The sequence below is a fragment of the Delphinus delphis genome, chromosome 20, assembly GCF_949987515.2.
Source record: "Delphinus delphis chromosome 20, mDelDel1.2, whole genome shotgun sequence".
Classification (NCBI taxonomy): Eukaryota; Metazoa; Chordata; class Mammalia; order Artiodactyla; family Delphinidae; genus Delphinus; species Delphinus delphis.
In genome coordinates, this window is record NC_082702.1 from 8,674,881 (window position 1) to 8,702,397 (window position 27,517).

General features: G+C 54.6%; 1 protein-coding gene across 1 annotated transcript; it reads right to left on the bottom strand.

Annotated features, from left to right (window-relative positions):
- Positions 1-27,373, bottom strand: DHX34 (DExH-box helicase 34). Its single transcript, XM_060000941.1, has 17 exons — positions 27,267-27,373; positions 23,503-24,485; positions 20,766-21,077; positions 19,054-19,308; positions 16,034-16,136; positions 14,788-15,005; positions 11,429-11,603; positions 9,899-10,092; positions 9,087-9,188; positions 7,087-7,329; positions 6,653-6,826; positions 6,176-6,293; positions 4,864-4,970; positions 2,322-2,603; positions 1,357-1,533; positions 1,003-1,141; positions 1-273 (listed from the first exon to the last, which is right to left on the bottom strand). The coding sequence occupies exons 2-17, from the start codon at positions 24,205-24,207 to the stop codon at positions 140-142; spliced, it is 3,438 nt and encodes a 1,145-aa protein (XP_059856924.1). The 5' UTR covers positions 24,208-24,485; positions 27,267-27,373; the 3' UTR covers positions 1-139.
- Between the last annotated feature and the right edge of the window lie 144 nt (positions 27,374-27,517).

The window sequence follows — 27,517 nt, forward strand, 5'->3', positions numbered from 1 at the left end:
TTCCATCGGTGAGACTTTATTCACATATTTATGCTCCCTCCCAGCGGGGCTGGGTCCAGACCACAGCTCCGCGTCTAGGCTGGGGGCTTGGGCGGGAGCCCTGGCCCTGGCCCTGGTCCTGGTCCAGGACAGGCTGGGCTCACACATGCTGCCTCCTGTGCCGCAGCACCTCCGTGGGTGTGAACAGAAAGTCCTTCTGGCAGGCCTCGCAGTGGTAGGGCCTCTGCAGGGCGGATGCCTTCTGGAGGGGCTCGGGGGCAGCCTCCTCAGCCCCTAAGGGAGAGGAGATGGGAGGCTGTGAGGGGGACGCTCCATTGCATGCTCTCACCCCCACCCAAATCCCAGAAACCTGGCGGGGTTAGGCTCTCTCCTGGCCTCTGGGGACTCCAGCTCTGTGTCCTCCAGGAAGCCCTCCTTGATCAATACACACACAGAGGCGAGTCTTTACTCTGTGTCCCAGGGGGTGAAAGGGACACAGAGAAAGACACAAGCAGAGACACAGAGACTGAAAGAGACAAACAGAGCCCTGGGGTGGGACCACGTGGCCCTACAGCCATCTCCCCAGCAAGCACCAGCGGGTGGCGCATGGGGCACCGCAGAAGACTCTGTGCCCGGGCCTGCCCACTGCAGCGTCCCCTGGATGACAACAGGATGGACGTGGCCAAGGCAGAGAGAGCTCTGGGACAGAGAAAGAACAAGAGACACGGCAAGAGAGAGACAGAGAAACAGACAGGAACACAGAGGCCAACCAGACAGGCGGAGACACAGAGACCAAAGAGAGACAGACACCACGACCTGAGAATGAGGTGGCTGCAGGGCCTCCTGGTCCCGGGCTCTGGGTCCTTGTGACGGAGTCCACACGTGGCCCCAGCCAGAGCAGACGGCTGAGGTCGTGAGTCCCCAGAGTGTCGAGCAAGTGCCCAGACGCACAGTCAACAACCACAGGCTGGACGGACAGCTGGGCAAACACAGGCGCCCCGGCCGCCACTGCCCCAGCCTCACCTGGGGGACCGTCCTGTGGGGCCTCGGGGCAGGTGCTCTCGTGGGCGATGCGCTCCAAGGGCGTGAAGGGCATGTGCAGGTCGCAGTGGGGGCAGGTCCAGAAGGTGCGGAGACAGTCGCTGTACAGGTCCGCGTCGCTCTGCGACAGGCAGGCTGTGTCAGGCCTGGCTCCCCACCGCCCCCCGCCGCCAGCCTGGGACCTTCCCAGAACCCCTCGGGGCTGGCAGGCCCCTTTCTGAAACTGCATCCCTGCACTAAGCTGGAGTGCAGTTGGGGGCAGAGGGTGGGGGGAATCACTGACGTCACATTTTCAGGGGCAGGAGGATGAGGGGCCAAGGTGGGGTCCGTGCTCACCGTGAGGCAGCTGTAGGTGAGGAAGTCAGTGACTGCGTAGCCCCCTTTGGTGGGATGGGGGGACGGGGTAGAGCAGCCAAAGAGGCCAGGGAGGCTGGGGACAGCAGTGATGGTCTGGGGTCCCACATAGAGGTTCTGGATTTCCAGCCCTGTGAGCCGCCGGAGGCTGTAGGAAACCTGAACAAAGAGAGACAGGAAATAGGGGAGAGAGACTCAGGCAGACATGATCGGAGCACCTGGATCCAGCCGTGCCGAAAGTCCACCCCTGGGCTTCTCAGTTATGGGGGCTAATTGCTTAAGCCAATCACAACACGGTTTCAGATGCTCATGACCACAGGCTTGTCTAGAACATTCCCTGATGCCCCATCCCCCACCTCACCTGCCTTCCCCAGAGCCCTTCTCTCCTTATGACTGCTGGGAACACATCCAGACCTTAAGTCTGACCTTCAAGTCTGGCCACCTTGCCCCTTCTCCTCCAGCACGTCAGCCTGTTCCCCTTTCCCTGGTCGACTGGGTCGCACCCCATCCACGTGTAATAGCAATAGACTCAGGAGCAATTCTCAACCCCCCGCCACTTAAAGAGGTGGGGGATCAGTTTCAAATCTGCTCCGTCTGAATTCTTCCCATCTGTCCTCCACGAATAGACAGACACCTTACAGCTTCCCTCTCACACCCTGCACGCCCTTAACTGCTAACGGGGGGTAACCTGCACCACACATGCAGCATGTATTCATAAACGTCTGTTGAATGAGGGCCGCAGGGGTTAATGGCATGGCTCCTGGGGTCAAACCCTGGCTCCCCCCTTACCAGCTGTGTGACGCTGGGCTTGTCATCAACCTCTCTGGTTTGAAAACCCCCAAATGTGTGCATATTGATGAGCTGGAAGCCAGGCCTTCCAGAGCTTTCATCCCTATGGCTGATGGCCCCTCTGGCCAAGGGTGTGCAGGTGCCCAGGAGGCGGGTACCTTGGACGCCGTGAACTGCAGCAGCTCCCTGCTCAGGGCTGCCACCTCCTTGCGGTTGACTGGGTCCGTCTCCTCGTCGTCTTTGTCCTCCATCCGCCACCGGGCCTGGTGGGCCAGCTGCCGGTCCAGGGCGCTTTCCCAGTGGGCCCGGAGCCGCAGGGAAGCCGCCAGGAGCCGGACAGCGCTCTCACTGTCCACCAGCTGGAGCTCCAGCCAGCCATCGGCCACCAGACGGCAACAGTCACCATTGGTGTCCAGGGACCGGCTGAACAGCAGGAGGGACTGGAAGAGAAGGGGCGGGGACAGGCAGTGGCGGGAGGGGGAGGATGCCATCGTAGAGAGGCCCCCCGCCTGGCTGGGCTCCTGCCCACCCCCCACTCACCCACCCACCCAGCCCTGCAACAAATACTGACCACACGCCTACTCTGTGCCAGACATTCTTCCGGGTGCCAGAGACACAACGTGAACAAGATGGACTCAGTCCTCGCCCCACGGAACTGAAATTCTACTCGGAGAAAGAGACTAACGAAGACTAAAGAGTAAAATACAGAGCAGGTTCCAAGAAGTCAGGGGCAGGGGAGTCACCACCTGCGCTGGAGGCCAGTGGCCGTCTCTGTCTTCCTAGGGTTGGGGCTACACGTGTGTGTCTTTGTCAACCTTGTCAGATGGCGTGCTTAATATGTGTACGTGTCACTCTCTATACCTTTCATCCTCAAAATATATAAACAAACATTGAATGTTAGTTGACAGGAAGCGTGCTGGAGTGCTTACAGGTGAAGGGTACTGATGTCAGCAACTTACTTTAAAATGCATCAAGAAATTCAAAGGAAAGCCCACCTGTTAAAATAGATGGACGAGTGGAGAGGTGATAAAGCAAAGACCGAATGTTAGCTGCAGGACTGGGGAGTGGGAATGTTGAGTGTTCCCTCTACACTTCTTTCAACTTTTCTCTGGGGAAAATCCTGTGGGATGGGGCGGGGGTGAGTGGACGGGGCAGGGCTCGCCGCGGGCCGAGGGTCTGCGGGGCTGGTGATAGAACATGAGAGTCCAGTGCGCTATTCTACTCTTGTGCATGTTTGAAAGTCTCCATCATCAGAAACTACGGGGCAGGGGCAGGGCGGGGGGGATTGAATATCAAGCAGCATCTCAGCCAGCAAAGCCGTGTTTCTGTCCCGAGGTCCTGCTGACCACCAGCACTCCGGCCCTCACCCCACTTCATTCCTCCTCCAGCACTGGTACAGCATCTGGTGTGCTTCTCTTTACCATCTGCCTCCCCCACTTATACATGAGCCCCGCGAACACAGGGAATCTTGTCCATTCTGATCACGACTGCATTCCCAGCACCCGGAAGAGTACTTAGTGGCTGGTGCCAGGTGGCCACTCAGTACATGTTTGAACGAAGACATAGCGGAGCAGATCAGAGTTCGCTTTCTTGGTGCCAGTGGAAATCAGCGTCAACAACATCTCCCAGGGCTCTAGGAAGGGTTTCTCTCTTCCCTCTATGTTCCCTGGGATGGAAGCGAGGGGGTCGGGGTAACGGGGACACCCACCTGATGGGGGGAGGCCTCAGGTGTGGCCTGTGACCCTGAGTTCAGGCTCAGCCACTTGCTCACTGTGTGGCTTAGTCAAGGGACACGCCCTCCTCCTCACTGCCCCCTGCACCCAGCCCCATCTTCTCCCCTATAAAGCGAGACTTGTGGCCAGGCCTGGAACCACAGGGTGGCCACAGTGGGCACACAGGTGTGGCAGCTACTGCTGTCAGGAACCCCCCTTCCTGGCTGCAGACACACATACGCACGTATATCTGCAATCTGAGCACATGCTCAGCCTCCAGCACCATCCGCTTCTGCCCTACGACCTCAGTCGCCTCCTTGCTGGGCTCCTGGCCTCTGCCCCGTGTCAGACCCTGTCCCGGCTCTGCTCAGAACCCTCTGGTGGTGGGGGGGAGGGGGATCCAGTCTCACCTGCCTCCCTGATCTCTTCTCCAGCCATGCTCCCCCTCACTGACTCTGCTCCAGCTGTTCCCTGTCCACACCAGGCACGTGGTGCCTCAGGGCCTTTGCACTTGCTCTTCGCTCTGCCCAGGACACTCTTCCCGCAGAGATCCCTATGGCTTCCTCCCTCCCTCAGGTCTTTACTTGACTGCACCTTCTCAATAAGGCCCACCTGGATCGCCTGATTCTATACTAGAACCTGTCCCCTCCCCTGCCCCCCAACCCACCCCTCCCCAATCCCCTCACCCGTACTTTTTATTTTCCCCAAACGCTTATCGCCCTCTACCCTATCAGTTAGTGCTGCACTGCGTTTAGTGCTCCTGCCCGCCCTCCCCCCACTAGATGTGAGCTCCTGGGGAACAGGAACCGGGTCTTGCCCTGTGCACCTTCCAGAGGTCCTGGCACCCAGCAGGCACTCAGTGAGTCATGAATGACAGCAGCCAGCCTGGGGGAGGGCAGCTCCTCCAGGCCCACCTGGGGCCCCCTGCCCTGGGACACAGCCATGGCTCGGGTAGTTGGGAGGCAGGGAGGCTGGGGCGAGGACCCACCTGCAGAGCGGGGATGCGGACACAGTTCACCAGGTACGGTTTGTTGGTCTCCAGCAGGGAGACGAAGACGAGGAGCTGGTGCCTGCTGCTCATCTTGTCCTTGTCATCTGGAAGGGTCGAGGGGACAGCTCAGCTCCCCGCCACACCCCACACCCGTCATCCCCCAGTGGCTGCCTGTCCCACCCGGGCCATTCACACGTCCACACAAAGAACGTGCTCACGTGTGCCATGGTGAAATGCCTGCGGCTTGTTCTTAACACTCTGCCGGGCTGGATGTGATTTTGGCTATGCAGTGACACTAAGAACTATTGTTAATTTTGTTAAGGGTGACGACAGCATTGTGGTGATGCAAAAAACCAATCCTTATGAATATGATTTTTATTATTATTACTAACTGCTAAGATGTCTGGGACCTGCTTTAACATGCTCCAGCAAAAAGAAAAAAAAAAATCAAGGGGACAGAATAAACAAGGATGGAAAAATGGTGACAGCTACAGCTAGGCAAGAACACGGAGGGTTCCTCACACACTCTCTACTTGCAGAATGCCTGGAACTTACAAAATGTTTCCAAAAAGGAGTAAAACAATGTAATAGGAAGAGGGTAAATTCACTTGGAACTTACAGCACTTAAAGATTAGAGAGAAAACTTCAAATTCTATCTTTGGTATTTAAAATCATAAACCGTACCTTTGGGGATTACCGTTTACCATTTTAGTGCAGTATGTTACTTTCTTTACAAACAGAATGATGAGCTGTGTTTCAGCGCTCAGGCAGAGCACACAGCTAGACCTTCACGTTGCAGACGTGAAGCCCGCTCCTGAGGGCAGGGCCTGCACCTGGGGAAGGCCACCCTGGTGGGACTGGCCTGGCCTGAGTGCAGCCTCAGCTGAAGCGACATTTGTGGCCTGGATCCCACTAGAAGGTAGACCGAATCCAACTGCCTGAACGCTGGGGCTGGGGGAGCCCCCCAGGCAGGACCAAGCCCTGAAGTTCACGGGGCTCCCGGGACAGGTCTCCTGGCAGGCGCTGCTCTAATTGCTAAAAGCTCAGGCCTTGGGACGGGCTCGGGGCTCGGGGCAGCCAGCACCTCATGGGGAGGGCGACGCTCAGCAAGGGGCGGACTTGCCAAGGCCACCCAGCCAGGTCTGGCTCTTGGGACCTGCAGGTCCCACGTCAGAAGCCCCAGCGAAGCTGAATGCGGGGAGGAGCGAGGGGGTAACCCCAGACGGCGAGGGGCACCCTGAGGTCACTGTCCTGCCCCTCACGTCCCCGATGGAGGGCTTCCCCCAACCCCCGCCTGGGCTCATGGTACCTCGGCTCCCATCGCTGCCCCTGGCCTCCTGTTCCTGTGTGTGCAGCACCTCAGGGCTGTTGGCAAAGATGCAGGTGGGGTGCAGCACGGCGCCCTGCTTGGTCTTGGTGTGGAAGATCTGGAGAAGCCGAAGGCGGGCGCTGGGTGACAGAGGCCCTCAGACTTGCTCTTCCCGCTGCCAGGTTCCCTCCTCCTCATCTCAACTCAGAAGGCTCCTCCTCCAGGAAGCCCTCTCTGACCTCCTCCAAGGCTAATCAGGTCCCCCTCAGCCCCTGGGTCCCCATCCCGACCCCAACCACTCTGGTCACCTGTCTGGGAACGAGTCTATCCCCTGCCCCCGCCACTAGACTGCAGCCCCACAAGGGCATGGCCAGGGCTGTTTCAGTCACTGCTGTATCCCCAGCACAGAGCAGGTGCTGGGAAGGGGTGACAGACGACAGAACACACACAGGGACGGGGAGAGGGAAGGAGACCCACCTGGTCCGAGTCCTTGCGGCCGCTGTTGAACGGGTCCGGGATGGCAAGCTGTGGGTAGAGGCCCCGGCCCAGCATCAGCTTGAGCAGGGCCATCTGGTCCCGAGTCAGGGCCTGGGCTGAGCTGGCGGCCGCCTGCAGCTGTTCCAGGTTGTGCCGGAGCTTAAACTTCACATCCTGGTGGCAACACGGGGGAAGGTGGGTTCCTGAGGGCCCTCCCCACTACCCCAGGGGCTTGTACTGGAATCTGTGGATCCAAGGGTTTCTGTAGACTCCTGTCCATGGAAACCTGCCTACTGAATGAGGGCAGGGCTGTGTCCTCTCAGGCCCGAGAGCAAGGCCATGTCCCATAAGACCCCCAGGGCAGCCCACATCCCCGCTCTGATCAACTCCATCCCCGCCCACCCCAGGCACCAGTCAGCCCCACGGCGCCTCACCTGGATGTCCACGTTGTCGCCGCCCCCCTGGGAGGCTGCGCCGCCCCGGTCCTCATCGCTGGAGCAGCCGTCCTGGTCCTCCTGGAGCCGCAGCACCTTGCGCCTGCGTCCCTGGCCCTGCTCATGCTGGCGCTTCAGCTGGTAGAGCGCCTGGCGCTCCCGACGCTGCCGTAGCCGACTGTAGCTGTCCCCCGGCTTCGAGGCCTGGGCCCTGGCCAGCAGCCCGTGGTCTTCCAACAGCTCCTGGGGGCGGGTGGGGCCCGAGTGAGGGACACGGGGCAGGCCAAGCGTGCCCTGGATGCAGCACGTTCCGGTCTGGGGCCTGCTGCTGGTGGCACAAGACCTCACCCTCAGAGCCACACTTTTCCTCAAATGAAGAACAGGGACCTTCCTGGGGCCTCCCTGCTAGGGCTGTTAGGGCTGAAAGGGGCTGTATGAGAACAACTCTTTGCACGGTGCCGGGCACACGACTGCTCCAGGAAAGAGCCGTCTCTGTCATCGGCCAACGGAACACCTGGGCCAGCCGCCAGGAGGGAGGAGAGGAGGCCGGGCCATCACCACCCAGGGTCCTCCCCGGGGCCTCCTCTGCACACAGTCGTCACCAGGCTCCGGGTACGCTCAGAAATGCCAAGACCTGGGCCCCATCCCAGAATGACTGAATCAGAATCTCAGGAATCTGGATAGCACGGACCCTCCCTGTGATTCCAATGCACATTAGAGACCTACTGCCCACGCCTTTGGAAACAGTCTCCCAGGGACCTACTGCATTGGACCTTCTGTTTCTCATCGAGCCCCGACCAACGAGGAGAGATAGGATATCATATGTGACTCAGAGTGAGAGAGAGAAAAGGACCCACACTTTTCATTAGTTTCTCAGCATCTGGGGCTCAACAAAGGTTGGACCGTCACTCTTTAGAAAGTCAGAGATGTTGAGAGATGCCGAGAACAGCTGGGATGTTGGTGGTCCCCAACATGGAGCCCCCCGTGATTGCGTGGGAGGCCTTGGCGCTGACCGTCCACTCTGGGCCTCAATCTGCCCTCCTGCAGGCGAGAGGAACGGTTACCCCAGGGGCTCTTTTATTTTCGTTCCGTGGCACGACCGCAGAGAAGTGCTCGGCACTGGATCTTTCTGTGCTCGAATGGAAAGAGGCCCGTGGAATATTAGCAACACAAGCAAGCTGTGGAACCACATCCTCTTTTTCTTTTTTTTTTTTGCGATACGCGGGCCTCTCACTGTTGTGGCCTCTCCCGTTGCGGAGCACAGGCTCCGGACGCGCAGGCTCAGCGGCCATGGCTCACGGGCACAGCCGCTCCGCGGTCTGGGATCTTCCCGGACCGGGGCACGAAGCTGTGCCCCTGCATCGGCAGGCGGACTCTCAACCACTGCGCCACCAGGGAAGCCCGAACCACATCCTCATAATGACGATGAAAACTGCAAACACTTGTATGGGAACACCTGGGTGTCGGGCCCTTCTAAATGCTCTAGGTGTATTAACTCATTTAATCTTCATGGGAACGCTGGGAGGCAGGGGCTATTTTTGGCCTCCCCGTTTTCAGAGTGAGAAGCTGAGGCCCCGAGAGGCCCAGTAACTCGCCCAGGGTTGCACTGCTAGCAAGCGGCAGAGCTCAGATTCACTGCTGGGATGTCCGGCTCCAAATCTGGTGCCCCGTGCGGTCTGCTGGCACTCGGCCAGCTCGGCTCCCCCACTCCAGAGAAGGCGGCTTGTCGTGAGGATGCGGCTTGTGACCCTGTCCACCCCTCCAGGAAACCCTCCTGGATCTCTACTCCTTTGCCCGGGCCGCACTCCACACCTGGTGATGTGACGGTAGGGGAGGCGGGTGTAGGGTGGGACTCTGAAGACTGTCAGAGGATGGGAAGCTGTGCCGCAGAAGGTGTCATGCACACCCCACTCCAGCGCCCCCCACCCCCGCTCGCCAGGTCTGTTCCTGGCCCTGTCTGCCTGGGCAGGCCGGCCCTCACCCCTCCTCCCGGGCCTCACCTTGAACTGGCGCCGCAGGTTGGCCATCTCATACAGCCGATGCTCCTCTATGCCCCGGTGGCGGCACCACCTGCGAGAGTTTCTGCTCCGTTCAGATTTCACCTGGGTGGAGGTCCGGCCACCAGAGGGTCAGGGCCTGGCCAGCTGGGAGGAGGGATGGGGGTGCCGACCCACTGCCCAGACGAACCCAGTGTGAGCCCAAACACCAGCCTCTGGGAGGATGGCAGGCAGGCTTGCCAGCCCTCCCTCAGCACCACCTGCTCTCCTCCTTCTTCCAGGTCTCAGCCCCACTGCCCCCTCCTACAGGAAGCCCTCCCAGACACCACATGGGGTCAGACACCCTCCCTGGGCTCTCCCAGCCCCTTTGGACTCCCCATCACAGCCCATTCTGGCTGGTCACTGTCCAGGGACAGTCTCTCTCCTGCACTGAGCTGGGAGCCCCAGGAGGGCCGGGCCAGGTAGTTTTAGTCACCACTGGGTCCCCAGCACTGCCCAGAGTAGGACCCGGCCCGGTCAGGGAACGTGTGCTCAAGATATAGCCCCCAGCCTAAGGCATCTAACTTTCTCCAGATGGCACTGGCTTTCGTCAGTGCTTTAGAAACCTCAGGCTCCCCCTCAGGCGGGGGCCTCTGCACGTGCTGGTCCCATGAGTGGTGGAGTCAGGGTCCTCCCCAGACAGGCCCGGCCTGCGGAGGGCTCAGTGGTCGTCCCTGGGGTGGCGGTGGGGGCACAAGGAGGAGCCACAGCCGCAGGGAGGCCCTGGCCCCGCGCAGAACGACAGCCAGACGGGGGCACCCTGCTGTCAACCTCACCTGCACCCAGGTGTTGAAGACGTTGAAGAGCGTGAAGGGGTCACCCTGGTCACTCTCCAGGGGTCGCCGCGCCGCCACACACTCGGGGTTGCTCTGGGCGCCGCGGGTGAAGGGCGACTGGACGCTGAGGGCGGCGGCGATGGTGAGCACAGGCTCCGCCAGGTGGAACATGGAGCCCAGGATCAGCATCTTCCCTGGGGGCAGACACTGCGCTGAGCCTCCTGGGCGCCTGACAGCGTCCCCAGCCCTCTGGGGCCCCTGACCCACCCTCCACCTCACCCACAAAGGGCCTCGGGAGCCAGAGGGACAGAATCAAACCCAGAATCGGATCCCAATGTGATGGAAGACTGTTTCCACCTGCCCCAAGGTCAGTGGCCTGCATGTCACACATCTGACTCACCCTCACTGTTCCCCTTGCCTACCTTTCCAGAAAGTTCCTGTTACACATGTAGCCTCATAAGATAAAGTAGGGCAGTAAAACAAGGCTGTCCCAGAACCCCTTAGCTCCGTCACCTCAGGCAAGCCCCTCCTCCTCTCTGCCTCTGTTTCCCCATCTGTGAAATGGGTTAACCGCAGCATCTACCTGCTGTGAGGATGAACTGTGCTTCACCTGGGAAGCACTGGGAGCTCCACCTGGCTCAGAGGAAGAACGGTAACTGAGCCACTGGGGCCCCACCGGGGCCCAGAACTGCCCAGCACTGCATCATCTGTGTCGCCTGCTCCGCAGGGCCTGGGGACCCACGGTGCCAGCCTGGCTGGGGCGTGCCTCCCTGGCGAGCGAGTGACAGCCTTTCTCTGAGCCTCGTTTTCCTCAACTGTACAACAGGAGCGCCCAGAGGCCCTCCCCTCACCAGGTGAAGATGAAATAAGGGCCACAAAGTCTTCCACTGACACAAAGCAAATGCTCACAGACTGTTCTCTTTCTTCTCAGATCTGATTCTCCTTGCACTAGCCCTGTTTCCTTCTAAAATAAACAAAAATAACCATTTCCATGGCTGTCGGTGGCCCTCAGGGTTGGTGGTATCCAGGCTGCTGCCCGTACTGACGCTCCAGCGTGTCGCAATGATGGGGACTTTAACGACATTGGCGCAGGCAGAAAGCTCCCCTGGGAAGTGGTGCCCCAGGTGGTAGAACTCAGCGAGCAATATTCTCTGGGCCGTGGGTGGTTGGTAGACACAGAATGTCTCAAGTCAGGAGAATTGGGCAAGACATACGCCTCGGTCAGCAAGTTCCTCGGCAGGGGCAGGGGTGACTCAGGATGGGCAAGAGGAAGAGGCAGGCGGTTTTGACATCCAACCACAATAGAGGGGGTGCCACGTGGAGCTGGGGACAGGCTGTGCAGAGGAGGGAAATGTCTGTTTTGTTTACTGCTCTCTCCCTGGCGCTAGAACAGGACCTGACCCAGAGGACCTGAGAATGAATGGACAGGGCCCAGAGAAGGACCAGACTTGACCCCGGGCACTCAGAGCAAGCGGTGTCCCACACCCATTCCCAGGACCCTATGTGATCACCCCAAGGGGGGGTCCTCACCAATCACGACGTCCACAGGCAGCTGGGCCAGCAGGGACCCAATGGGGGTGAGGGCCTCTGAGCTGTCCAGGGCCCCCTGGTCCCGGAGGTAGCGGATGGCCGTTTCCAAGCTGGTTGGTGGGGGTGGCTCGATGAAGGGAAAGGTTCGGGGGTCCCCCACACTCATGCCCTTCATCTGGAATGAGAACCAAACCCTGTCAGGAACGGGGAACACATGAGCCACTGTGGAACACCGGGGGACTCAGGGATCACAAACTTGTGATACGTTAAAATGCCCAATGTCAAGGTTCATTGTACAGAAGCAGGGAAGGAGGGCCAGTATCTGTCTGTCTGCCTAGCAGCTCTTCTCCACACCCTGGCCATGGAGCGAGCAGACGATCTAAGCTGGACCAACTGAGGTTTCTCAGCCCCTGGTCAGAGCGACTGACTAAGGAATGAGCACATGACCTGAGCTGGGCCATTCAGAATCCTTCCCTGGGACTTTGCAGACTGGAGCTGAGAGAGAGAAGCTCCAGCATCCTCTCTGGTTGTGAGGGGCCAGGATGGAAGCCCAGAGCTGTTGTGGTTAGTTTTTCCACTGCCTGGAAATTAGCCCATTCACAGCAGATGGAGAAATCCTTAATTTTTCCTAAGCTAGACCTCCCCCCAACATGGACACACAAATCCATAAAAGCCCCTTTTCTGCTAACAACAGTTTGAGTTGGGTTTCTCTCACTTTTGACCAAAGCATCCCGACTGATTCAAAGGCCCAGAGGGGTAGCAGGTCACGGGGAGAAAGCAGTGAAACATGTATCATCACCAGGCCTGGCATGGCATAGGGAAACGGCACCTCTCTGGTGAGTGGATGAAGGAAGGGCTGGCATGGTGGCTCCCATGACCATGAGAGAGTGAGAACAAGGCTCAGAGAGACTAGGGGATCTGCCAAAGTCTCTGGGTAAGGTGATCTGCTCTCCTGGGCCTGATCTGCAGGGCCCCAGAGGTTCTGGCATCCACCCAGCAGCCAGTGGTACCACCTTCCTCCCTGCTCACTAAGCTATGGTGTTGTCTGGGAGATCACTAATACTCATTAAAAGACCTTTAAATGAGAAGCTCTGCGTGAGGGGTAGGGCACGGCTGTTTTTTGTTTTTTTAAGCACTCTCGTGATTCCAAAGTGTAGCTGAGACTGCGAATCACTGCTCTGATCCAGTTGGGCAATGCCACCCCGCCACCCCGGACAATTACAGGTCACAGAGTGGACACGTGACCTAGTTCTGCTGACAAGACAGGATGGGAGACCAGCCAGGGGGCTTCTGGAAAAGGTTCCCATGGCCTTAAAAATGAGACCCACAAACTGGGAAGTCCCTGGCAGGCCAGTGGTTGGGACTCTGCACTTTCACTGCCGTGGGCCTGGCTTCAATCCCTGCTTGGGGAACTAAGATCCTGGAAGCTGCTCGGCACGGCCAAAAAAAAAAAAATGAGACCCACAAAGAGGGGCAGTTCATCGCCTCTGCAGCCAGACAGTAAAGGAGGAGGAGGTGCTGCCCGTGGCTACCAGAGCCAGGTGGCATTCATGAGGCACACTCTGGAGCCTGACAGCCTCAGATGGAAGCCGGGCTCTGCCACTTGCCAGCCAAACCACATGGATCAAGCTACGTAACCTCTCTGCATCCTGTTTCTCATCCATAAATTGGAATAAGTTTACCTACTACAGAGATTGTGTGAGGAGCAAAACTTATATACGTAACTCAGGCACCTAGAACAGAGCTAGCACCCCGGAAGTACGAGGTAAGTGCTTTTTATCATCATCATCATCATCGTTATTAGGACAGCTGCTGATAAGCTGAGGCTGGAAAGCTAGAAAAAACCCTGTTCCTTTATGACATCACCATTCTATTTAAATAACCAAGCCTGGGGACTTCCCTGGTGGTCCAGTGGGTAAGACTCCACGCTCCCAGTGCAGGGGGCCCGGGTTCAATCCCTGGTCGGGGAACTAGATCTCCCATGCCGCGACTAAAAAAACATCCCAAGTGCTGCAACTAAGACCTGGCACAACCAAAAATATATATAGATAGATAGATATAGATATAGATATAGATATAGATATAGATAGATAAATAAATAAATAACCAAGCCTGGAATTTCCCTATCTCAAGGTTTCCTGTTATGTGAAACGGTACGTTTTCTGTATTGTTCAAGTCAGCATTTTTCAAACAGCAGGTTATGTGAGTCAGGAACTCCATGACATGGGTCGCAACTGGCATTTTTTTAAAAGGAAATCAAATGGATAGAAACAATGAGTGTGCATCACCCATAGGAAAGGGGGCTGGTTCATGCCTCTCTCTCACCTGGGCACGTGTGAGCCTGAGGCAGATGCCACCTGCTGTTCCCCATTTTCAATTTCTGCTTCTTCCTGAGCACAGAGACTACACTTCCCAGCCTCCCCTGCAGTGAGGTGTGGCCACAGAACCGAGCTCTCGCCAGGGTGAGGGGAAGGGAAGTACACGGCTTGTGGACCTGGCCCTCACACCCTCCCAAACGTAAGTCCCACGCTCTCTCCCCATCGCTGGCTGACACACATGATGAAGACGCCCCAGGGAGATGATGGAGCCATGAGAGGAAAAAGGCCCAGGTCTCTGAATAAAGGAAACTGCCCACCAACCCAAGGACTAACGTTCTGCTGTGTTGGCTGTTATGTGAGTGGGTCTATTTGTCACAGCAGCCTAATCTAAGCAAATGACGTCTAAGCCATGACATAAAATGTACTGAGAAACCCCGTTTTTTTTTGTTTGTTTTCGTTTTAATAAATTTATTTATTTATTTTTGGCTGTGTTGGGTCTTTGTTGCTGTGCGTGGGCTTTTCTCTAGTTGCAGCGAGCGGGGGCTACTCTTCGTTATGGTGCGAGGGCTTCTCACTGCAGTGGCTTCTCTTGTTGCGGAGCACAGGCTCTAGGGGCACAAGTTTCAGTAGTTGTGGCATACGGGCTCAGTAGTTGTGGCTTACGGGCTTAGTTGCTCCACGGTACATGGGATCTTCCTGGACCAGGGCTCGAACCCATGTCTCCTGCATTGGCAGGCAGATTCTTAACCACTGCGCCACCAGGGAGGCCCAAAACCCCGGTTTTAAAAGCCACTTCTTGATGGGTTTTCTGTTACAGCTGAAAGCATTGTGACTGAGTCACAAGGTTCTTCCCATGACCCTGTGGATTTGGGGGAACAGTTCTCCCCTCAATACGGGATCTGACATTTGGAAGGAATGAGTTCCACTCAGTGGCCTGGCCAGCCCTGCCCTTCCTGACCCTGAAACCATGTCTAAATGCCTCCTGGGTTCCTCTCTGGCACCAGCACTCAGGATGCAGTCCCCTACCAGCCCCTGCCTCACCTGCAGCACCAGTGCATCCAGGGCGACCCTCCGAATCTCCGGGACAGGGTAGGGGGCGAAGGCATCGTAGTCCGATTCGGCATAGAGGCGGAAGCAGACACCAGGGCCCGTGCGGCCCGCCCGGCCCTTACGCTGCTCAGCACTGGCCTGACTGATCCAGAACTCCTGCAGCCGCTGCAGTTTGGCCTGCGGGTCATAGCTCATCTCCTTCACCTTCCCTGGGTGGGCAGGAGGGTTGCAGGGAGGGAAGGGAATGCGTGTGCAGGAGCCACGTGGGCCCTCCATGCGCCTGGCCCTCTACCCAGCCGTTCACTCACTGACACCCTCACTTACTCCTTTGTTCCAGTAACACTAACTGAGAGCTTACTCTTGGCCCCACCCTACCATTTTGTTAATGTATTCTTTAGTTTCCTCATTCATTTATCTTTTCATTTATTTTCTCAAGCCTTTTCTTACTCAGAGGTTCAGTCATCCAACATAAAATTATGGAATCTTTTATCGTCAGTGGCATCAGATTCAATACAATAAGATAACTGCTGACATTTACTGAGCATTCACCCTGCGCCAGGTTCCAGCCTCAGCCCCCAAATGTATTAACGTCTTTAACCCTCAACACCTGAGGGAGGTGCTGTTATGATTGCCATTTTACAAATGAGCAAACGGACGCACTGAGAGTCACACAGCCGGCAGTGTACCTGCAGGCTGGCCCCAGTGCCTCCTCGCCACTAGGCTATGCTGACTTTCCAGAGAACAGTCTAGTTGGGAAGACAGACAATAACAGATCTTGATCTTAAATAGATCAAGATATATAAAATATAATGCCCATACTATGGACAGATCTTGATCTTAAATAGATCAAGATATATAAAATACAATGCCCATACTATGAAGAAAAATAAAGCCTCATAAGGGAAGTGACAGTGAAAGGAGATCACTTAGATAAAGTGAACAAGTGGGCTTCTCTAATGGGGAGACATTTGTGCAGGTCCTGAAATAAGGTGAGGGAGTGAGCCGTGTAAAAATCTGGGGAGAGACAGCTCTCTGCAGAGACGACGGTAAGTGCAAAGGCCCTGAGGCAGGAGCAAGCTAGGAAGGCCTGAGCAAGATTAAGATGCTGCCACTGCTACACAGCCCTAAACACTACCTCCTCCCTGCTGTGGTCCAGAGTTCCCTCACTACATGTGCACAGCTCCAAACCCCACACTTCTCACCAGATCCTTGAGGTAGCTGGGGGGGCAGTGCTTACCAGAATCTACGACAAAGCGGATCCCATCAATGGTGACTGAGGTTTCAGCGATGTTGGTGGAGAGGATGCACTTCCGGACTCCAGGTGGGGCCACGTCGAACACCTGGGGTATAGTGAAGAGGCGGCATCAGTGCCTTGTCTTTCTCTCACCCCAGGCCCTTTGCACAACTAACTCGGCACTCGCTAACCCATGTGTCCAGTGGCCTCCTGGATGTCCCACGGGCACCTCACAGCCATATGTCTAAAACAGCCTCAGCACCTTCTACTGAACCCTTCCCTACTCGGGCCCCCATCTTAGAGATGGCTCCTCATCTACTGCATCACCAGGACCAGAACCTGGGCTGTCCTGGGCTGTCCTGGGCTGTCCTGTCCCTTCTCACCCACCCCGCCACACCAGATCATCTTGAACATCTCATGAATTCACTCCCTCCTCCCCAAACCCACAGCCCCTGCCCTGCTCCACGCCCCTCCTTTCCCACCCTAATCCCGCTCCAGCTTCCTCCCTGGTCTCTAGTCTCATCCCCTCCCATCCAGCCTTCACATGCAGCAGAGGGATCTGCTAAAGCACAAACTGGCACTGCCCGCCACCTTGCTCAGAACCTTCTCGTGACCCCCCTCCAGTGCCCTCAGGACAAAGCCCACCACCACAATGGGTCTTCAAGGTCCCTGGTGGTCTAACCCTGTCCACCTCTCCAGTCCCATCTCTCCTGACTTCCCCTTCACAATCCGGACCCAGCCACTTTGAGTGCAGTTTCCCAGCTGTCCCATCTTTCTCTCACCCCAGGCCCTTTGCACAAGCCCTTCTCATGGACCCAAGAGACAGCCAAGCACAGTGGTTAAGAGCGGCTGTCAGCAACTGCAGCCTGCAGGCCAAATCCACCCTGCCACCTGTTTTTGTAAATCAAGTTTTAATGGAACACAGCCTCACCAGGTCAGTCTACAGCTGCTTTCTACCTGTAATAGTAGAGTAGTTACGACAGAGACCACAGAGCCCATAAAAACTAAAAATCTGCCCTCTTCACAGGAAGTCTGCCACCCTCTGGTTAAGAGTATGGGCTCTGGTACCAAATTACCAAGTTCTACAGCCTGGCTCTGCCAATTATGTGACTTTGCATAAGTGCCTACGCCTCAGTTTCTGTATCTATTGAATGGGGACAACAGGACCTGGCAGACAGGGCGGCTGTGAAGCTTAGAGACAAGGAGTGCACAGAGCTCAGGACTCTGCCCAGCACAAAACCAGTGCTCCACACACTTCAGCTGGGACACGCTTCTCCTCACCCCCTTCCTAGAATGGGGCTTTCTCAGGTCTCCACGTACAGAGTCCCTTCCTCCAGGAAGCCTTTCCTGAATCCACCAAGACTCTGCTCTCAGAGTATCCAGAGTTCTCCTCTACCACTTGTGGGATTGTCAATTACTTGTCTATCCCCCCTCAGTGGACCAGCAGCTTGAGGGGAAGAACCATATCTCAGCTCCCACTGTATCCCAAAGAGGCCCCTTGGAGCAAGGGGAGCACTAAGGAGGTGCTCAAAGCTTGTTTCTTTAATCACTAAACAACCAAGTCTGACCTGAAGGGATTCTTCTGGAGGTGACTATGGTAGTCAGCCTCCAGGACAGCCTGGGGGAGTCTCAACTCCCAGGATTCACACCCTCACCCAGTACCTTCCCCCTGAACAGGGCAGACCGGGTAAAAAACTAAGGGATAGGGCTTCCCTGGTGGCGCAGTGGTTAAGAAACCACCTGCCAATGCAGGGGACACGGGTTCGAGCCCTGGTCCAGGAAGATTCCACATGCCGTGAAGCAACTAAGTCTGTGCGCCACAACTACTGAGCCTGTGCTCTAGAGCCCGCGAGCCACAGCTACTGAAGCCCACGTGCCTACAGCCCATGCTCCACAACGAGAAGCCACCACAATGAGAAGCCCACACACTGCAACGAACAGTAGCCCCCACTCGCCACAGCTAGAGAAAGCCCGTGTGCAGCAATGAAGACCCAATGCAGCCAAAAATAAACAAATAAATTTAAAATTAAATAAATAAAATAAAACTATCTACTATCTGGAAATTAAAAACAAAACAAAAAACAAAAAACACTAAGAGATACTGTAGAAATGATGGTTTGTGATTTCCAAAGCTAGGTCATAAAAGATGCTGTGGCTTCTACTTTGGTCTCTTGGGAAGAGCCAGCCACAATATCGTGAGGACACTCAAACAGCCCCCTAGAGAGGCCCCCAGCCAACAGCCAGCTCCATCTGAGAAGATAATCCTCCAGCCCCAGTCAAGCCTTCAGATGAGAGCATCCCCAGCTGACATCTGACTGCAACCTCATTAGAGACCCTGAGCCAGAACCATCCAGCTAAGCTCCTCCCAGATTTCTGATCTACAGAAACTATGTGAGATAATGCATGTAACAGTAAACGTGCCGCTAGGTTTGGGGGTAATTTGTTATACGGCAATCAATAACTAACACAGTGACCCAAAGGCCTCTCTCCCAGCACCCTTCCATTCCAACCAGGCAGTCTCTTCACCTTTCCCCACACCCCACTCACAGGTTCCCACCTCCAGGCCTTTGCTCAAGCTGGTTCCCCCCACCTGGACTGCCTTCCTCCCTCTTCTCCTACTCAAAACCCTCCTTGTCTGGGGCTTCCCTGGTGGTGCAGTGGTTGACAGTCCGCCTGCCAATGCAGGGGACACGGGTTCGTGCCCCGGTCCAGGAAGATCCCACATGCCGCGGAGCGGCTGGGCCCGTGAGCCATGGCCGCTGAGCCTGCACTCCACAATGGGAGAGGCCACAACCGTGAGAGGCCCGCGTACCGCAAAAAAAACCAAAAAACAAAAAAAACAAACCCTCCTTGTCCTCCAAAGCTCAGCTCCAATGCCTCCCACCTCATCAGGAACTCAAAGATGGGAGCAGCCCCTCTGCAGCCCACAGCCCTGGCTTGTGGGGTCATATCTGTCCTGCATTAGCTGCCCTCAGCCCCCCCAGACCCCCAACTGCCCCACGTGGCCTGGCTGCATGCGCCACCTTGTCCTGGTCGGCCACAGAGAGGGCACTGTGCAGCGGCAGCACCGCCCAGCGCTGGGTGTGGCTGGCGTAGGTCTGGGCGGCCTCGAGCACGGCGCTGATCTCCGCCATGCCACTGAGGAAGACCAAGAGGTCACCCCGCTCCTCGGGTGGGTACTTATTGTCAATGGCCTCCAGCACCCTGAGGAAGGGCCGCGGGTCCAGCTTCTCCGACTTGGATGTTGTCGGCTCGGCCTCCTGCGGCTGGTACACAACCTGTGAGGAGACAGCCCCAGGCAGGAGCATACCTTGTCACTCCAGCTCCCAAGCAATGGGGCGAGGAGGCCACAGGCTGACAGAGAAGACACAGATCAGTCAGGCAGCAGACAGCACACTCAAAGACGGTATCTGAGGAGGATGTAATAAAAGGTCGAAGTATCAAGGTAACTGGAAGGTTTCTGGGGTGCTGGTAATGTTCATGTTTTTTAATCTGGGTGCTGGCTCTATACAGGTATTTAATTTGTGAAAATTAATTGAGCTGTACACTTGTGATATGGGTACTCTTTTGTATCTGGAGTATAACTCCAACAAGAACAAAATTTTAAGGGGTGGAGTTGGGATTAAAACACTAGAAATCACTTCTCTGAAAGTAACCTCACTGTTTCTAATGGTTACTTAGAAGACAGACCGATGGGCATTTAGACCCAGAAACCACAAGGGACAGTGCATCTCCTGGGGCTAGGAACCTCAGAGCTCTTATCAATTCTTGGGCCCCAAAACAAGAGGAAGTAGTGGTTATCAAAACCATAAAGGAGGGCTTCCCTGGTGGCGCAGTGGTTGAGAGTCCTCCTGCCGATGCAGGGGACACAGGTTTGTGCCCCGGTCCGGGGCAGCGGCTGGGCCCGTGAGCCATGGCCGCTGAGCCTGTGTGTCCGGAGCCTGTGCTCCGCAACAGGAGAGGCCACAACAGTGAGAGGCCCGCGTACCGCAAAAAAAAAAAAAAAAAAAAAAAAAAAAAAAACATAAAGGAGAGAGCTGTGTGGAGAGACATCTCGAAAAGGAGCTGTGACTTCGGGTGAGGGTCACAGGTCACTGGAGACCTCAGGGGAGGGGCTGACTCTCCTTTTCCCACTGGCCAACCAGAAGGCAGAGGGGAAAGGGGTCCGTTTGTGCCTCCCAGGGAAGACAGGAAGGTGGGGAAGGGACAAGGAGATCTGGAAGGGCAAACAGAAGCTATCGGGCACAGGGACATGTCTGTCTGTGAGTGGGATTCAAGTCCTGGCTCTGCCACTTCTGAGATACTGCTAATCACCCTGTGACGCACAGGGCAAGAATTACCCAGACCCAAATGTCCAAAGCGCTGAGTCTAGAAACCCTGCCCTGTGAGATGGGAGAGCAATGAGAAAAGAGGAGCCTGGGTCCCTGAACGACCACGTAGAACAGAGCTGCCCATCAGCCTGGACCAGCCACACCTGGCTGGCTTGGGTTATATAAGAAAAATTTATTTCTATGTTATTTGAGCCTTTAAATTTTGGGGTCTCCTCTAACAAGCACTTAGCACTCTATCCAGCACACTGTAAATGCTCCAAAAACAGCAACTTTAAAAAAGAGAGAGAGAGAGAACATCATTAATCAAAGAGATGGGAAACAGAGAAAAAGAGAAGAGAAGGGACATGTCCAGGGTGGCCAGAGACCAGGTGGGAAGTCTGGGGAGGGGCGAGGGGGGCACTGACCGTGATGGGGAAGAGCCTCCCAGGCACCTGTACCACGGGGGCACTGCCGAAGTAGCTGGAAAAGAGCGAGATGTTGATGGTGGCTGACATGAGGATGACCTTGAGGTCAGGTCGCTGGGGCAGCAGGCGCCGGAGGATACCCAGGAGGAAGTCGTTGTGGAGGTGCCGCTCGTGGACTTCATCCACGATCAGGACCTGGTACTGCGGCAGGCGGGGCTCCCGCTGGACTTGCCTCAGGAGCAGCCCCACTGTCAGGAACACGATCTTGGTGGCCGCCGAGCGTGTGCTCTCAAAACGGATCTGGTAGCCGACCTGGGAGTGGGGGGCAGTGGGAACGTGTGGTCAGGAGAGGACCTGGGCCTGGGCCACAGCCCCTCGCCCTCCCCAAATTGAAAATCTGAGCAAATGTCCCACATCAGACTCTGGAGTCCAACAGGCTTAGGTTCAAATGCAACCTCTGCCACTTAGTGCTGTTGACTTGGGCAACTCCATCCCACAGATGCGTATTTCTTCCTCCTAGATGCGGTGAGAATTACATGTGCTAATGCACATAAAGTACTTGGCACAGAGCCTGATGTATGATACTAATTAATTACAATAGTAATGCTTAACCCTTCTTTGAGTCCTTTCTATGTACCAGGAACTACTTTAAATCTTTATGTATGTCAACTCACTCCATCCTCACAACTACCACACAGTATAAGCACTAGTGTTACCCTCACCTCAGAAATGGAGAAACAGACACGAGTCATCCAAAGTAAAATCGCTAAAAAGTGTTATTGACAGGAAATGTATCTTAACCCCTACCTCACATCATACACACATAGATTTCAGATGAATTACAGTCCTAAATGTAAAGGTTTTTAGAAAAAAACAGAACATCTTCATGACCTTAAAGTATGCAAAAATTCCTTACACAGAACCCAAAGGGTGGCAACCGTAAAAAGAAAATGACAGACTGTATTATATTTAAATGAAAAGACACCATCATCAAAAGACACCATTCAGAAAATGAAAGGAAACTCACAGAATAGAAGACAAGATTTACAATACATAAATCCTACAAAGGCCTCATATCCAGATGCTATAAAGACATATAAATCAAGAACAAAAGCACAGAAAACACAAAAGCGAAACGGGAAAAAGACTTGAACAGACACTTCACAAAAGAGGATCTCCAAATGGCTAATACATACATGAAAAGGCACTCAATGTCCTTAGTCATCAAGGAAACACAAATTAAAACTCACAATGCAGGGACTTCCCTGGTGGTCCAGGGGTAAAGAATCTGCCTTCCAATGCAGGGGACACGGGTTCGATCCCTGGTCGGGTAACTAAGATCCCACATGCCGCAGGGCAACTAAGCCCTCTCGCCACAACTAGAGAGAGAAAAACCTGCATGCCACAACTAGAGAGAAGCCCGCGCGCCACAAGGAAAGATCCTGCATGCCTCAACAAAGATCCTGCATGCCACAACTACTACCCAACGCAGCCAAAACAAAACAAAACTCACAATGCAAATTAAAATGTGATATCACTACAGACCCACTGGAAAATCTAAAATGAAAATGATTAACCATAACAAGTATTGGTATGACCCAGTGATCCTACCCTTATTAGATATATACCCAACAGCAATATGTACCAAAACACACCAAAAGGCATGTTATAGAATGTTCGTAGTGGTACCATTCACAAGAGCCTAAAACTAGAACTCTCCGCAATGCCCATCAACAGTAAAAGGAACCAATACCTGTGGTGCCTTCACAATGGAATACCATACAACAGTGTGAATGAATGGTGTACATCTACATGATGATACTATAGGTGAGTCTCACAAAACTAATATTGAGCAACAGAGGCCATAACTGGCAATAGTGAGCAAGAGAACATACTTTTTGATTCCATTTATAAAAAGTAAGAAAAAGAGGGACTTCCCTGGTGGTCCAGTGGGTAAAACTCTGCGCTCCCAATGCAGGGGGCCCCGGTGCAATCCCTGGTTGGGGAACTAGATCCCGCATGCATGCTGTGACTAAGAAGTCCGCATGCTGCAACTAAAAGATCCCGCGTGCTGCAACTAAGACCCGGCATAGCCAAAACAAACAAATAAATAAATAAATAAATTTTCAAAAAAGTAACAAAAAGAGGAGAAAATAATCTGTGATATTCTATCACCAACGCAGGTCTGATAATCTAGCACTAAAATGACGATCTCTCCCTAAGAACAGTGATGACTCTTGAGGCCTCAAGGCAGTAACTGGGAGGCGAAACGAGGAGGTTTCTGGGGTGCTGGTAAGCTTGACTTTTTTACCTGAATGCTAGTTACACAAATGCAGTCAACTTACGAAAATTCACAGAGTTATATACGCATGATGCGTGCATTCTTCTGTGTTGAGAGTATGATAACTTCAAAACCAAAAATTTTTAAGTGGTCGAGCCAGGATTAGAACCCTAGAACTCATTAGTAGGAAGCATCCTCATTCTTTTTTTGTGACTGCCTAGAAAAAGACTGATAAACACAGAGGCATTGCCGATTTTTGACTGTTAAGGTGCTATATTGGGTAACGTTAGTGCCTTTGTCATTTGGACCATCTCCAGGCCAATCGATAGATAAATTTCTACAAGAATCATCTCCGGGTCAAAGGGTAAGGGTTTTCGTAACGATGCTGCCATAGGGCAACCAACTTATTCCGCGAGGTCACTGGGAAAAACCGGAAACCTGTTCTGTCCCACTCACCTGTGAGCCATACTGACTGAGGCTCTCAAAGCCGACCCGCTTCGCCAGTGAGATGCAGGCGATCCGCCGGGGCTGGGTGCATGCCACGTGGCTGAAGCCAGCGGCCAGCAGGTACTGGGGCACCTGAGTGGACTTGCCGCAGCCCGTGTCACCTGCCACCACCACCACCTGGTGCTCCTTCAGCGTCTGCAGGATGCGATCCCCATACTGGGCGATGGGCAGTGCCATGCGCTCACGCTGCAGTTTGGCCAGCCGCCCAAACGCCTGCTTCTGGCCAAAGTCCAGGTAGTGCAGCAGGGCTTGGCGGAACTCAGACACTCTCTCCGGGGCCAGGCGCCTGCCTAGCCCCCGAGAGCGCCGAGCGTCGGGGCCAAGGACGGAGAGGTTGATGCGGTAGCGTGGGTCATAAGCGCGAGGTAGGTCGGCCAGTGCCGGGATGCTGTGCTTGGGATGCCTAGAGTCTTTCTCCTCCTTCCTGGTGGTCTTGAGATTCTGGAATCTCTGCAAGCGTTCAAAGAAGGTCCAGAATTTCTGGCACTCCTCAGAACCCTGCCGGATATAATCCTCATCACCGAAGAAGGCGTCCTCGAAGAGGCGACGCGTCTCTGGACAATTCCAGTCCCATTTCTCCGGGTCCTCTTCCTGACTGGGAGCCGGGGGTCGGTCTCGGGGACCCCTGCCCTCCCATGTTCTGGGAGGCGGCATGCCGTGGCTAATCCCAGTGTTGTCACAAAACTGGCCTCAGTTCTGATCACCTAGACCAGATATTCCCCACCTCCTGCAGTGAGAGGCCAGTGCCTGCAATAAGGGAGCACTTTGTCTTCAAAAAGCTAATTTCCTCCTCAGGGGTGCGATAGGATCACGGCAGGTGCTGGCAGAGTAAATGCCCTGCGGCCTGGGTCAAGCTGGTGACACACAGGGCACCTCATGACTCCTGTGGTGATCTCTGGGATGGACACAAGTTCATGCTGGGATCTCGGGCCCTGAATGTTTGCGGGAGAGAACAGAAGACATTCATTCATTTTTAGAAACATTTATTGAGAGCCTGCTGTTTTGCAAGCACTGGGATGGGGGGAGGGACAGCAATGAATAGGACCACACCGAGATCCCGAGATGGAGGCTGTGATAAAGGAAGCCCAGGGGGTTGCGAGAGCCTTCCTTGACTGTGCTTGGGAGTCAGGGAAGGATCCCCGGAGGAGGGAATGTTTGACCTGAAGGAATGTAGGTCATGTGGCCAGTCAACAGCAGAACGTGGTCCTGAGAGGTGATAACATGAGAGAGTTGTGGTCCACTGAGTTTCAGGGCTCCTGGGAACCCTTTGAAATCAAGTGCACAGTTTTGCAAGTGTTGCATTATGTATGTTTTGTTTTTGCCTGCCCGGCAATTCTTTTTCTTTTTCTTTTTTTTTTTTTCAGAAAAACCTATGCACTTTCCTTTGGAGAGCAGCCCTTCCTGGAATCCACATGGTTCCCACTGCCTTTAAGTGAAGAGAATTCCTACTGGTTGGGCAAGTGACAAAGGCCTGGCCAATCACAGTACCCTACTCCCCCTTTAACCAGTGACTGGTCTGAAGAGTGGACACATGGGCCGGGGAGGTCCAATCAGGGCCTTTCCCTGGAATTTACACTATGTTATTAGGAGACAAAAGCTTATTTACTGTGGCTAAGCAAGGACAATATAAACAGGGAGCTGTTTGTAGTAGCTCTTAAATAGTCTTTCCTAGAAATCTATCCCACAGAAAAGGCTGCACGTGGGCACAGTGAGGCACACACAAGGATGGTCACCGAGCAACTACAAGGAGAGAAGTGGAAGAGGGACGGGGAGAAGCTTGGCAACATCATTCAATGCCTGAGGCTTAGTTCCCACCAACCCTCCACTTCATGGCTACACAAGAAAATGTCTTTTTCTTAAGGTTTGGTTTCTGACTCTTAGCTGCGTAAGTCCTAACTAACAAAGCACATCCCCGCGTATGTGCAATTTTCTGGAGCGAAGCCTATCACTCAGATTCTTCAAAGAGTTTATGATCTTAAAAGGGTCCCGAGACTTCCACGGTAAAGACTTCATGGTCAAACAGATCTGGGTTTGAATAGCAGCTTTATCAGATGTGTGACCACTGGCAAATTAAACCCTTTGAGGTTTTCTTCATCTATAAAATGGGGGCAATACCCATCTCAAAACACTGCAATGTTTATCGCCTAGCCTGGCACAGAGAAGCTAAACGGGTAACTGGCATACAAGTCCAGTGAGAGGAACCACGGGCATACAACCTGGAAAAAAAATGACACTCAAATGGCCACAATTCACCCTGGTTCATTAGCAATGCTTTCACCTACTCTGCCTTCAGTCTCTGAGGGCCATCACAGAAGAGTTCTGAGGTTCCACCTCTGTAGCCTCAGAGGGACCCAGACCAACCCTGGGAGTTATTAGAGCCAGGTGAGGGTTTCAGCTGAAGAACTTGTGAACTGGCAGAGCTGTTTCCCACAGGAGCAGTAGCCATGCGTGGGGATGTGTGGGGAGTGCACATCACTTCCTGGTAAACACCTGGGCTGCGTGATGCCTCAGCGCCTTCAGAAGGAATTCCTGTTCTAGAAGGGAAGCAAAAGGCCTTGAAAGACTGCTGGGATGCTGAGCCAGTGTTTCTCAGAAGACAAGGACAATTAGATGGAGGAGAGCGTTCCTCCCAGACTGCTGCCTGCCTGTCCTTGCATGTGGGCCGGAATGAGAGCACCCTCATGACCCTCAAGGAATCCATTCTCTTAAGACTACCTTTTCCACTTCCTGGATCTACTAGTTTCTCTGTAACTGTGTCTCGGACCATCTCTTGGTCTCTTGGCCTGTATTTCCTAGGCTTAAGGCTTTTAGAGGTTTTCTCCGCTTCCCTATTTCTCTCCTGTCTGGCTCTCCATCTTCAGGTCTCTTGTCTTTTTTGGTCCATCCTGCTCACCACCCTCATCTCTCTTCCCTTTCCTTGCCTGGTCCCATCTCTTTCCATTTATCTAATGCTCTCCCATTCGGATTCTGTTCTTTAGTCTGATTTTCTCTCCAGCTGTCTTCCTCCATTCGACGCCACTCTACTTCAGTTTTCCATCCGACTGTCTCATTTTCTGTTTGAATTTTTTTTTTCCGACTCTCCGTTTTCGTCTCTCTCCATCACTCTCTTCCTCCATCGTGACTCTCTCATCTCTCTCCATTTCTCCCTAAAATTTTGTCACTCAGTTGTCTGAAGCTTTAACAATAGCTAACGTTTACTTAGGGCTGACGCATGTATCAGGTACTATTCTAAATCACTCATATATATTTATATGCATACATATACATCATACACACATATACACACTTTTCTCGCAACCTTAGTTTCCACTCTCATCTTTCTACGTTTCCCTCCATTTCCCAAGTTCCCGGTGCGATCGCATTTCTCTCGTACTCCCTCTAAGCCTCTCTCGGTAGGACCCATCAGCCTCTTGCCTTCGATCTCTCCAGTTTTCGGCTTCCCTCCTCTCTCAACCTCCCTGTCTCTCGGTCCCTCAGTTTCTCGAAGCTTCCTTCCGTGCCTCCATTTCTTTCAGGCTCTCTGACCCTCAGGTTCTCTCAGGAACGCTCAGGCTCCACCTCGGTCTGTGTCTCCCGGCTGCTCGGCCTCCTCCAACACACTGCCTCATCTCGGGATTTCCCTCCCCCCTCAGCTCGCTCCCAAGATGTTCCCGGACCCGATCGGACTCCGGCCGCCGCCACCACCACCCTGCGCAGCCGCCCCGCCCCCTCACCTCGTTCGCCGCCTCGAACACCTCAACTTCCGGTCCGCAGGGTCCCTCACGCTCCCGAAAGCGGTCCTGCGCCTGCGCACGCCATCCTCACAGCCCAGCCCCGCCCCACTGCAGACTCGAACCAGTGAGCAGCTGCGAGCGCCCAAGACTCACTCTGCGCCTGCGTACAGCACGCTCAGGCCCCGCCTTACTTAGGGCGGAGCCTCGGGTGACGCTGCGCCCTCTAGGGGTTCGGTGGGGGCGTGACGGTG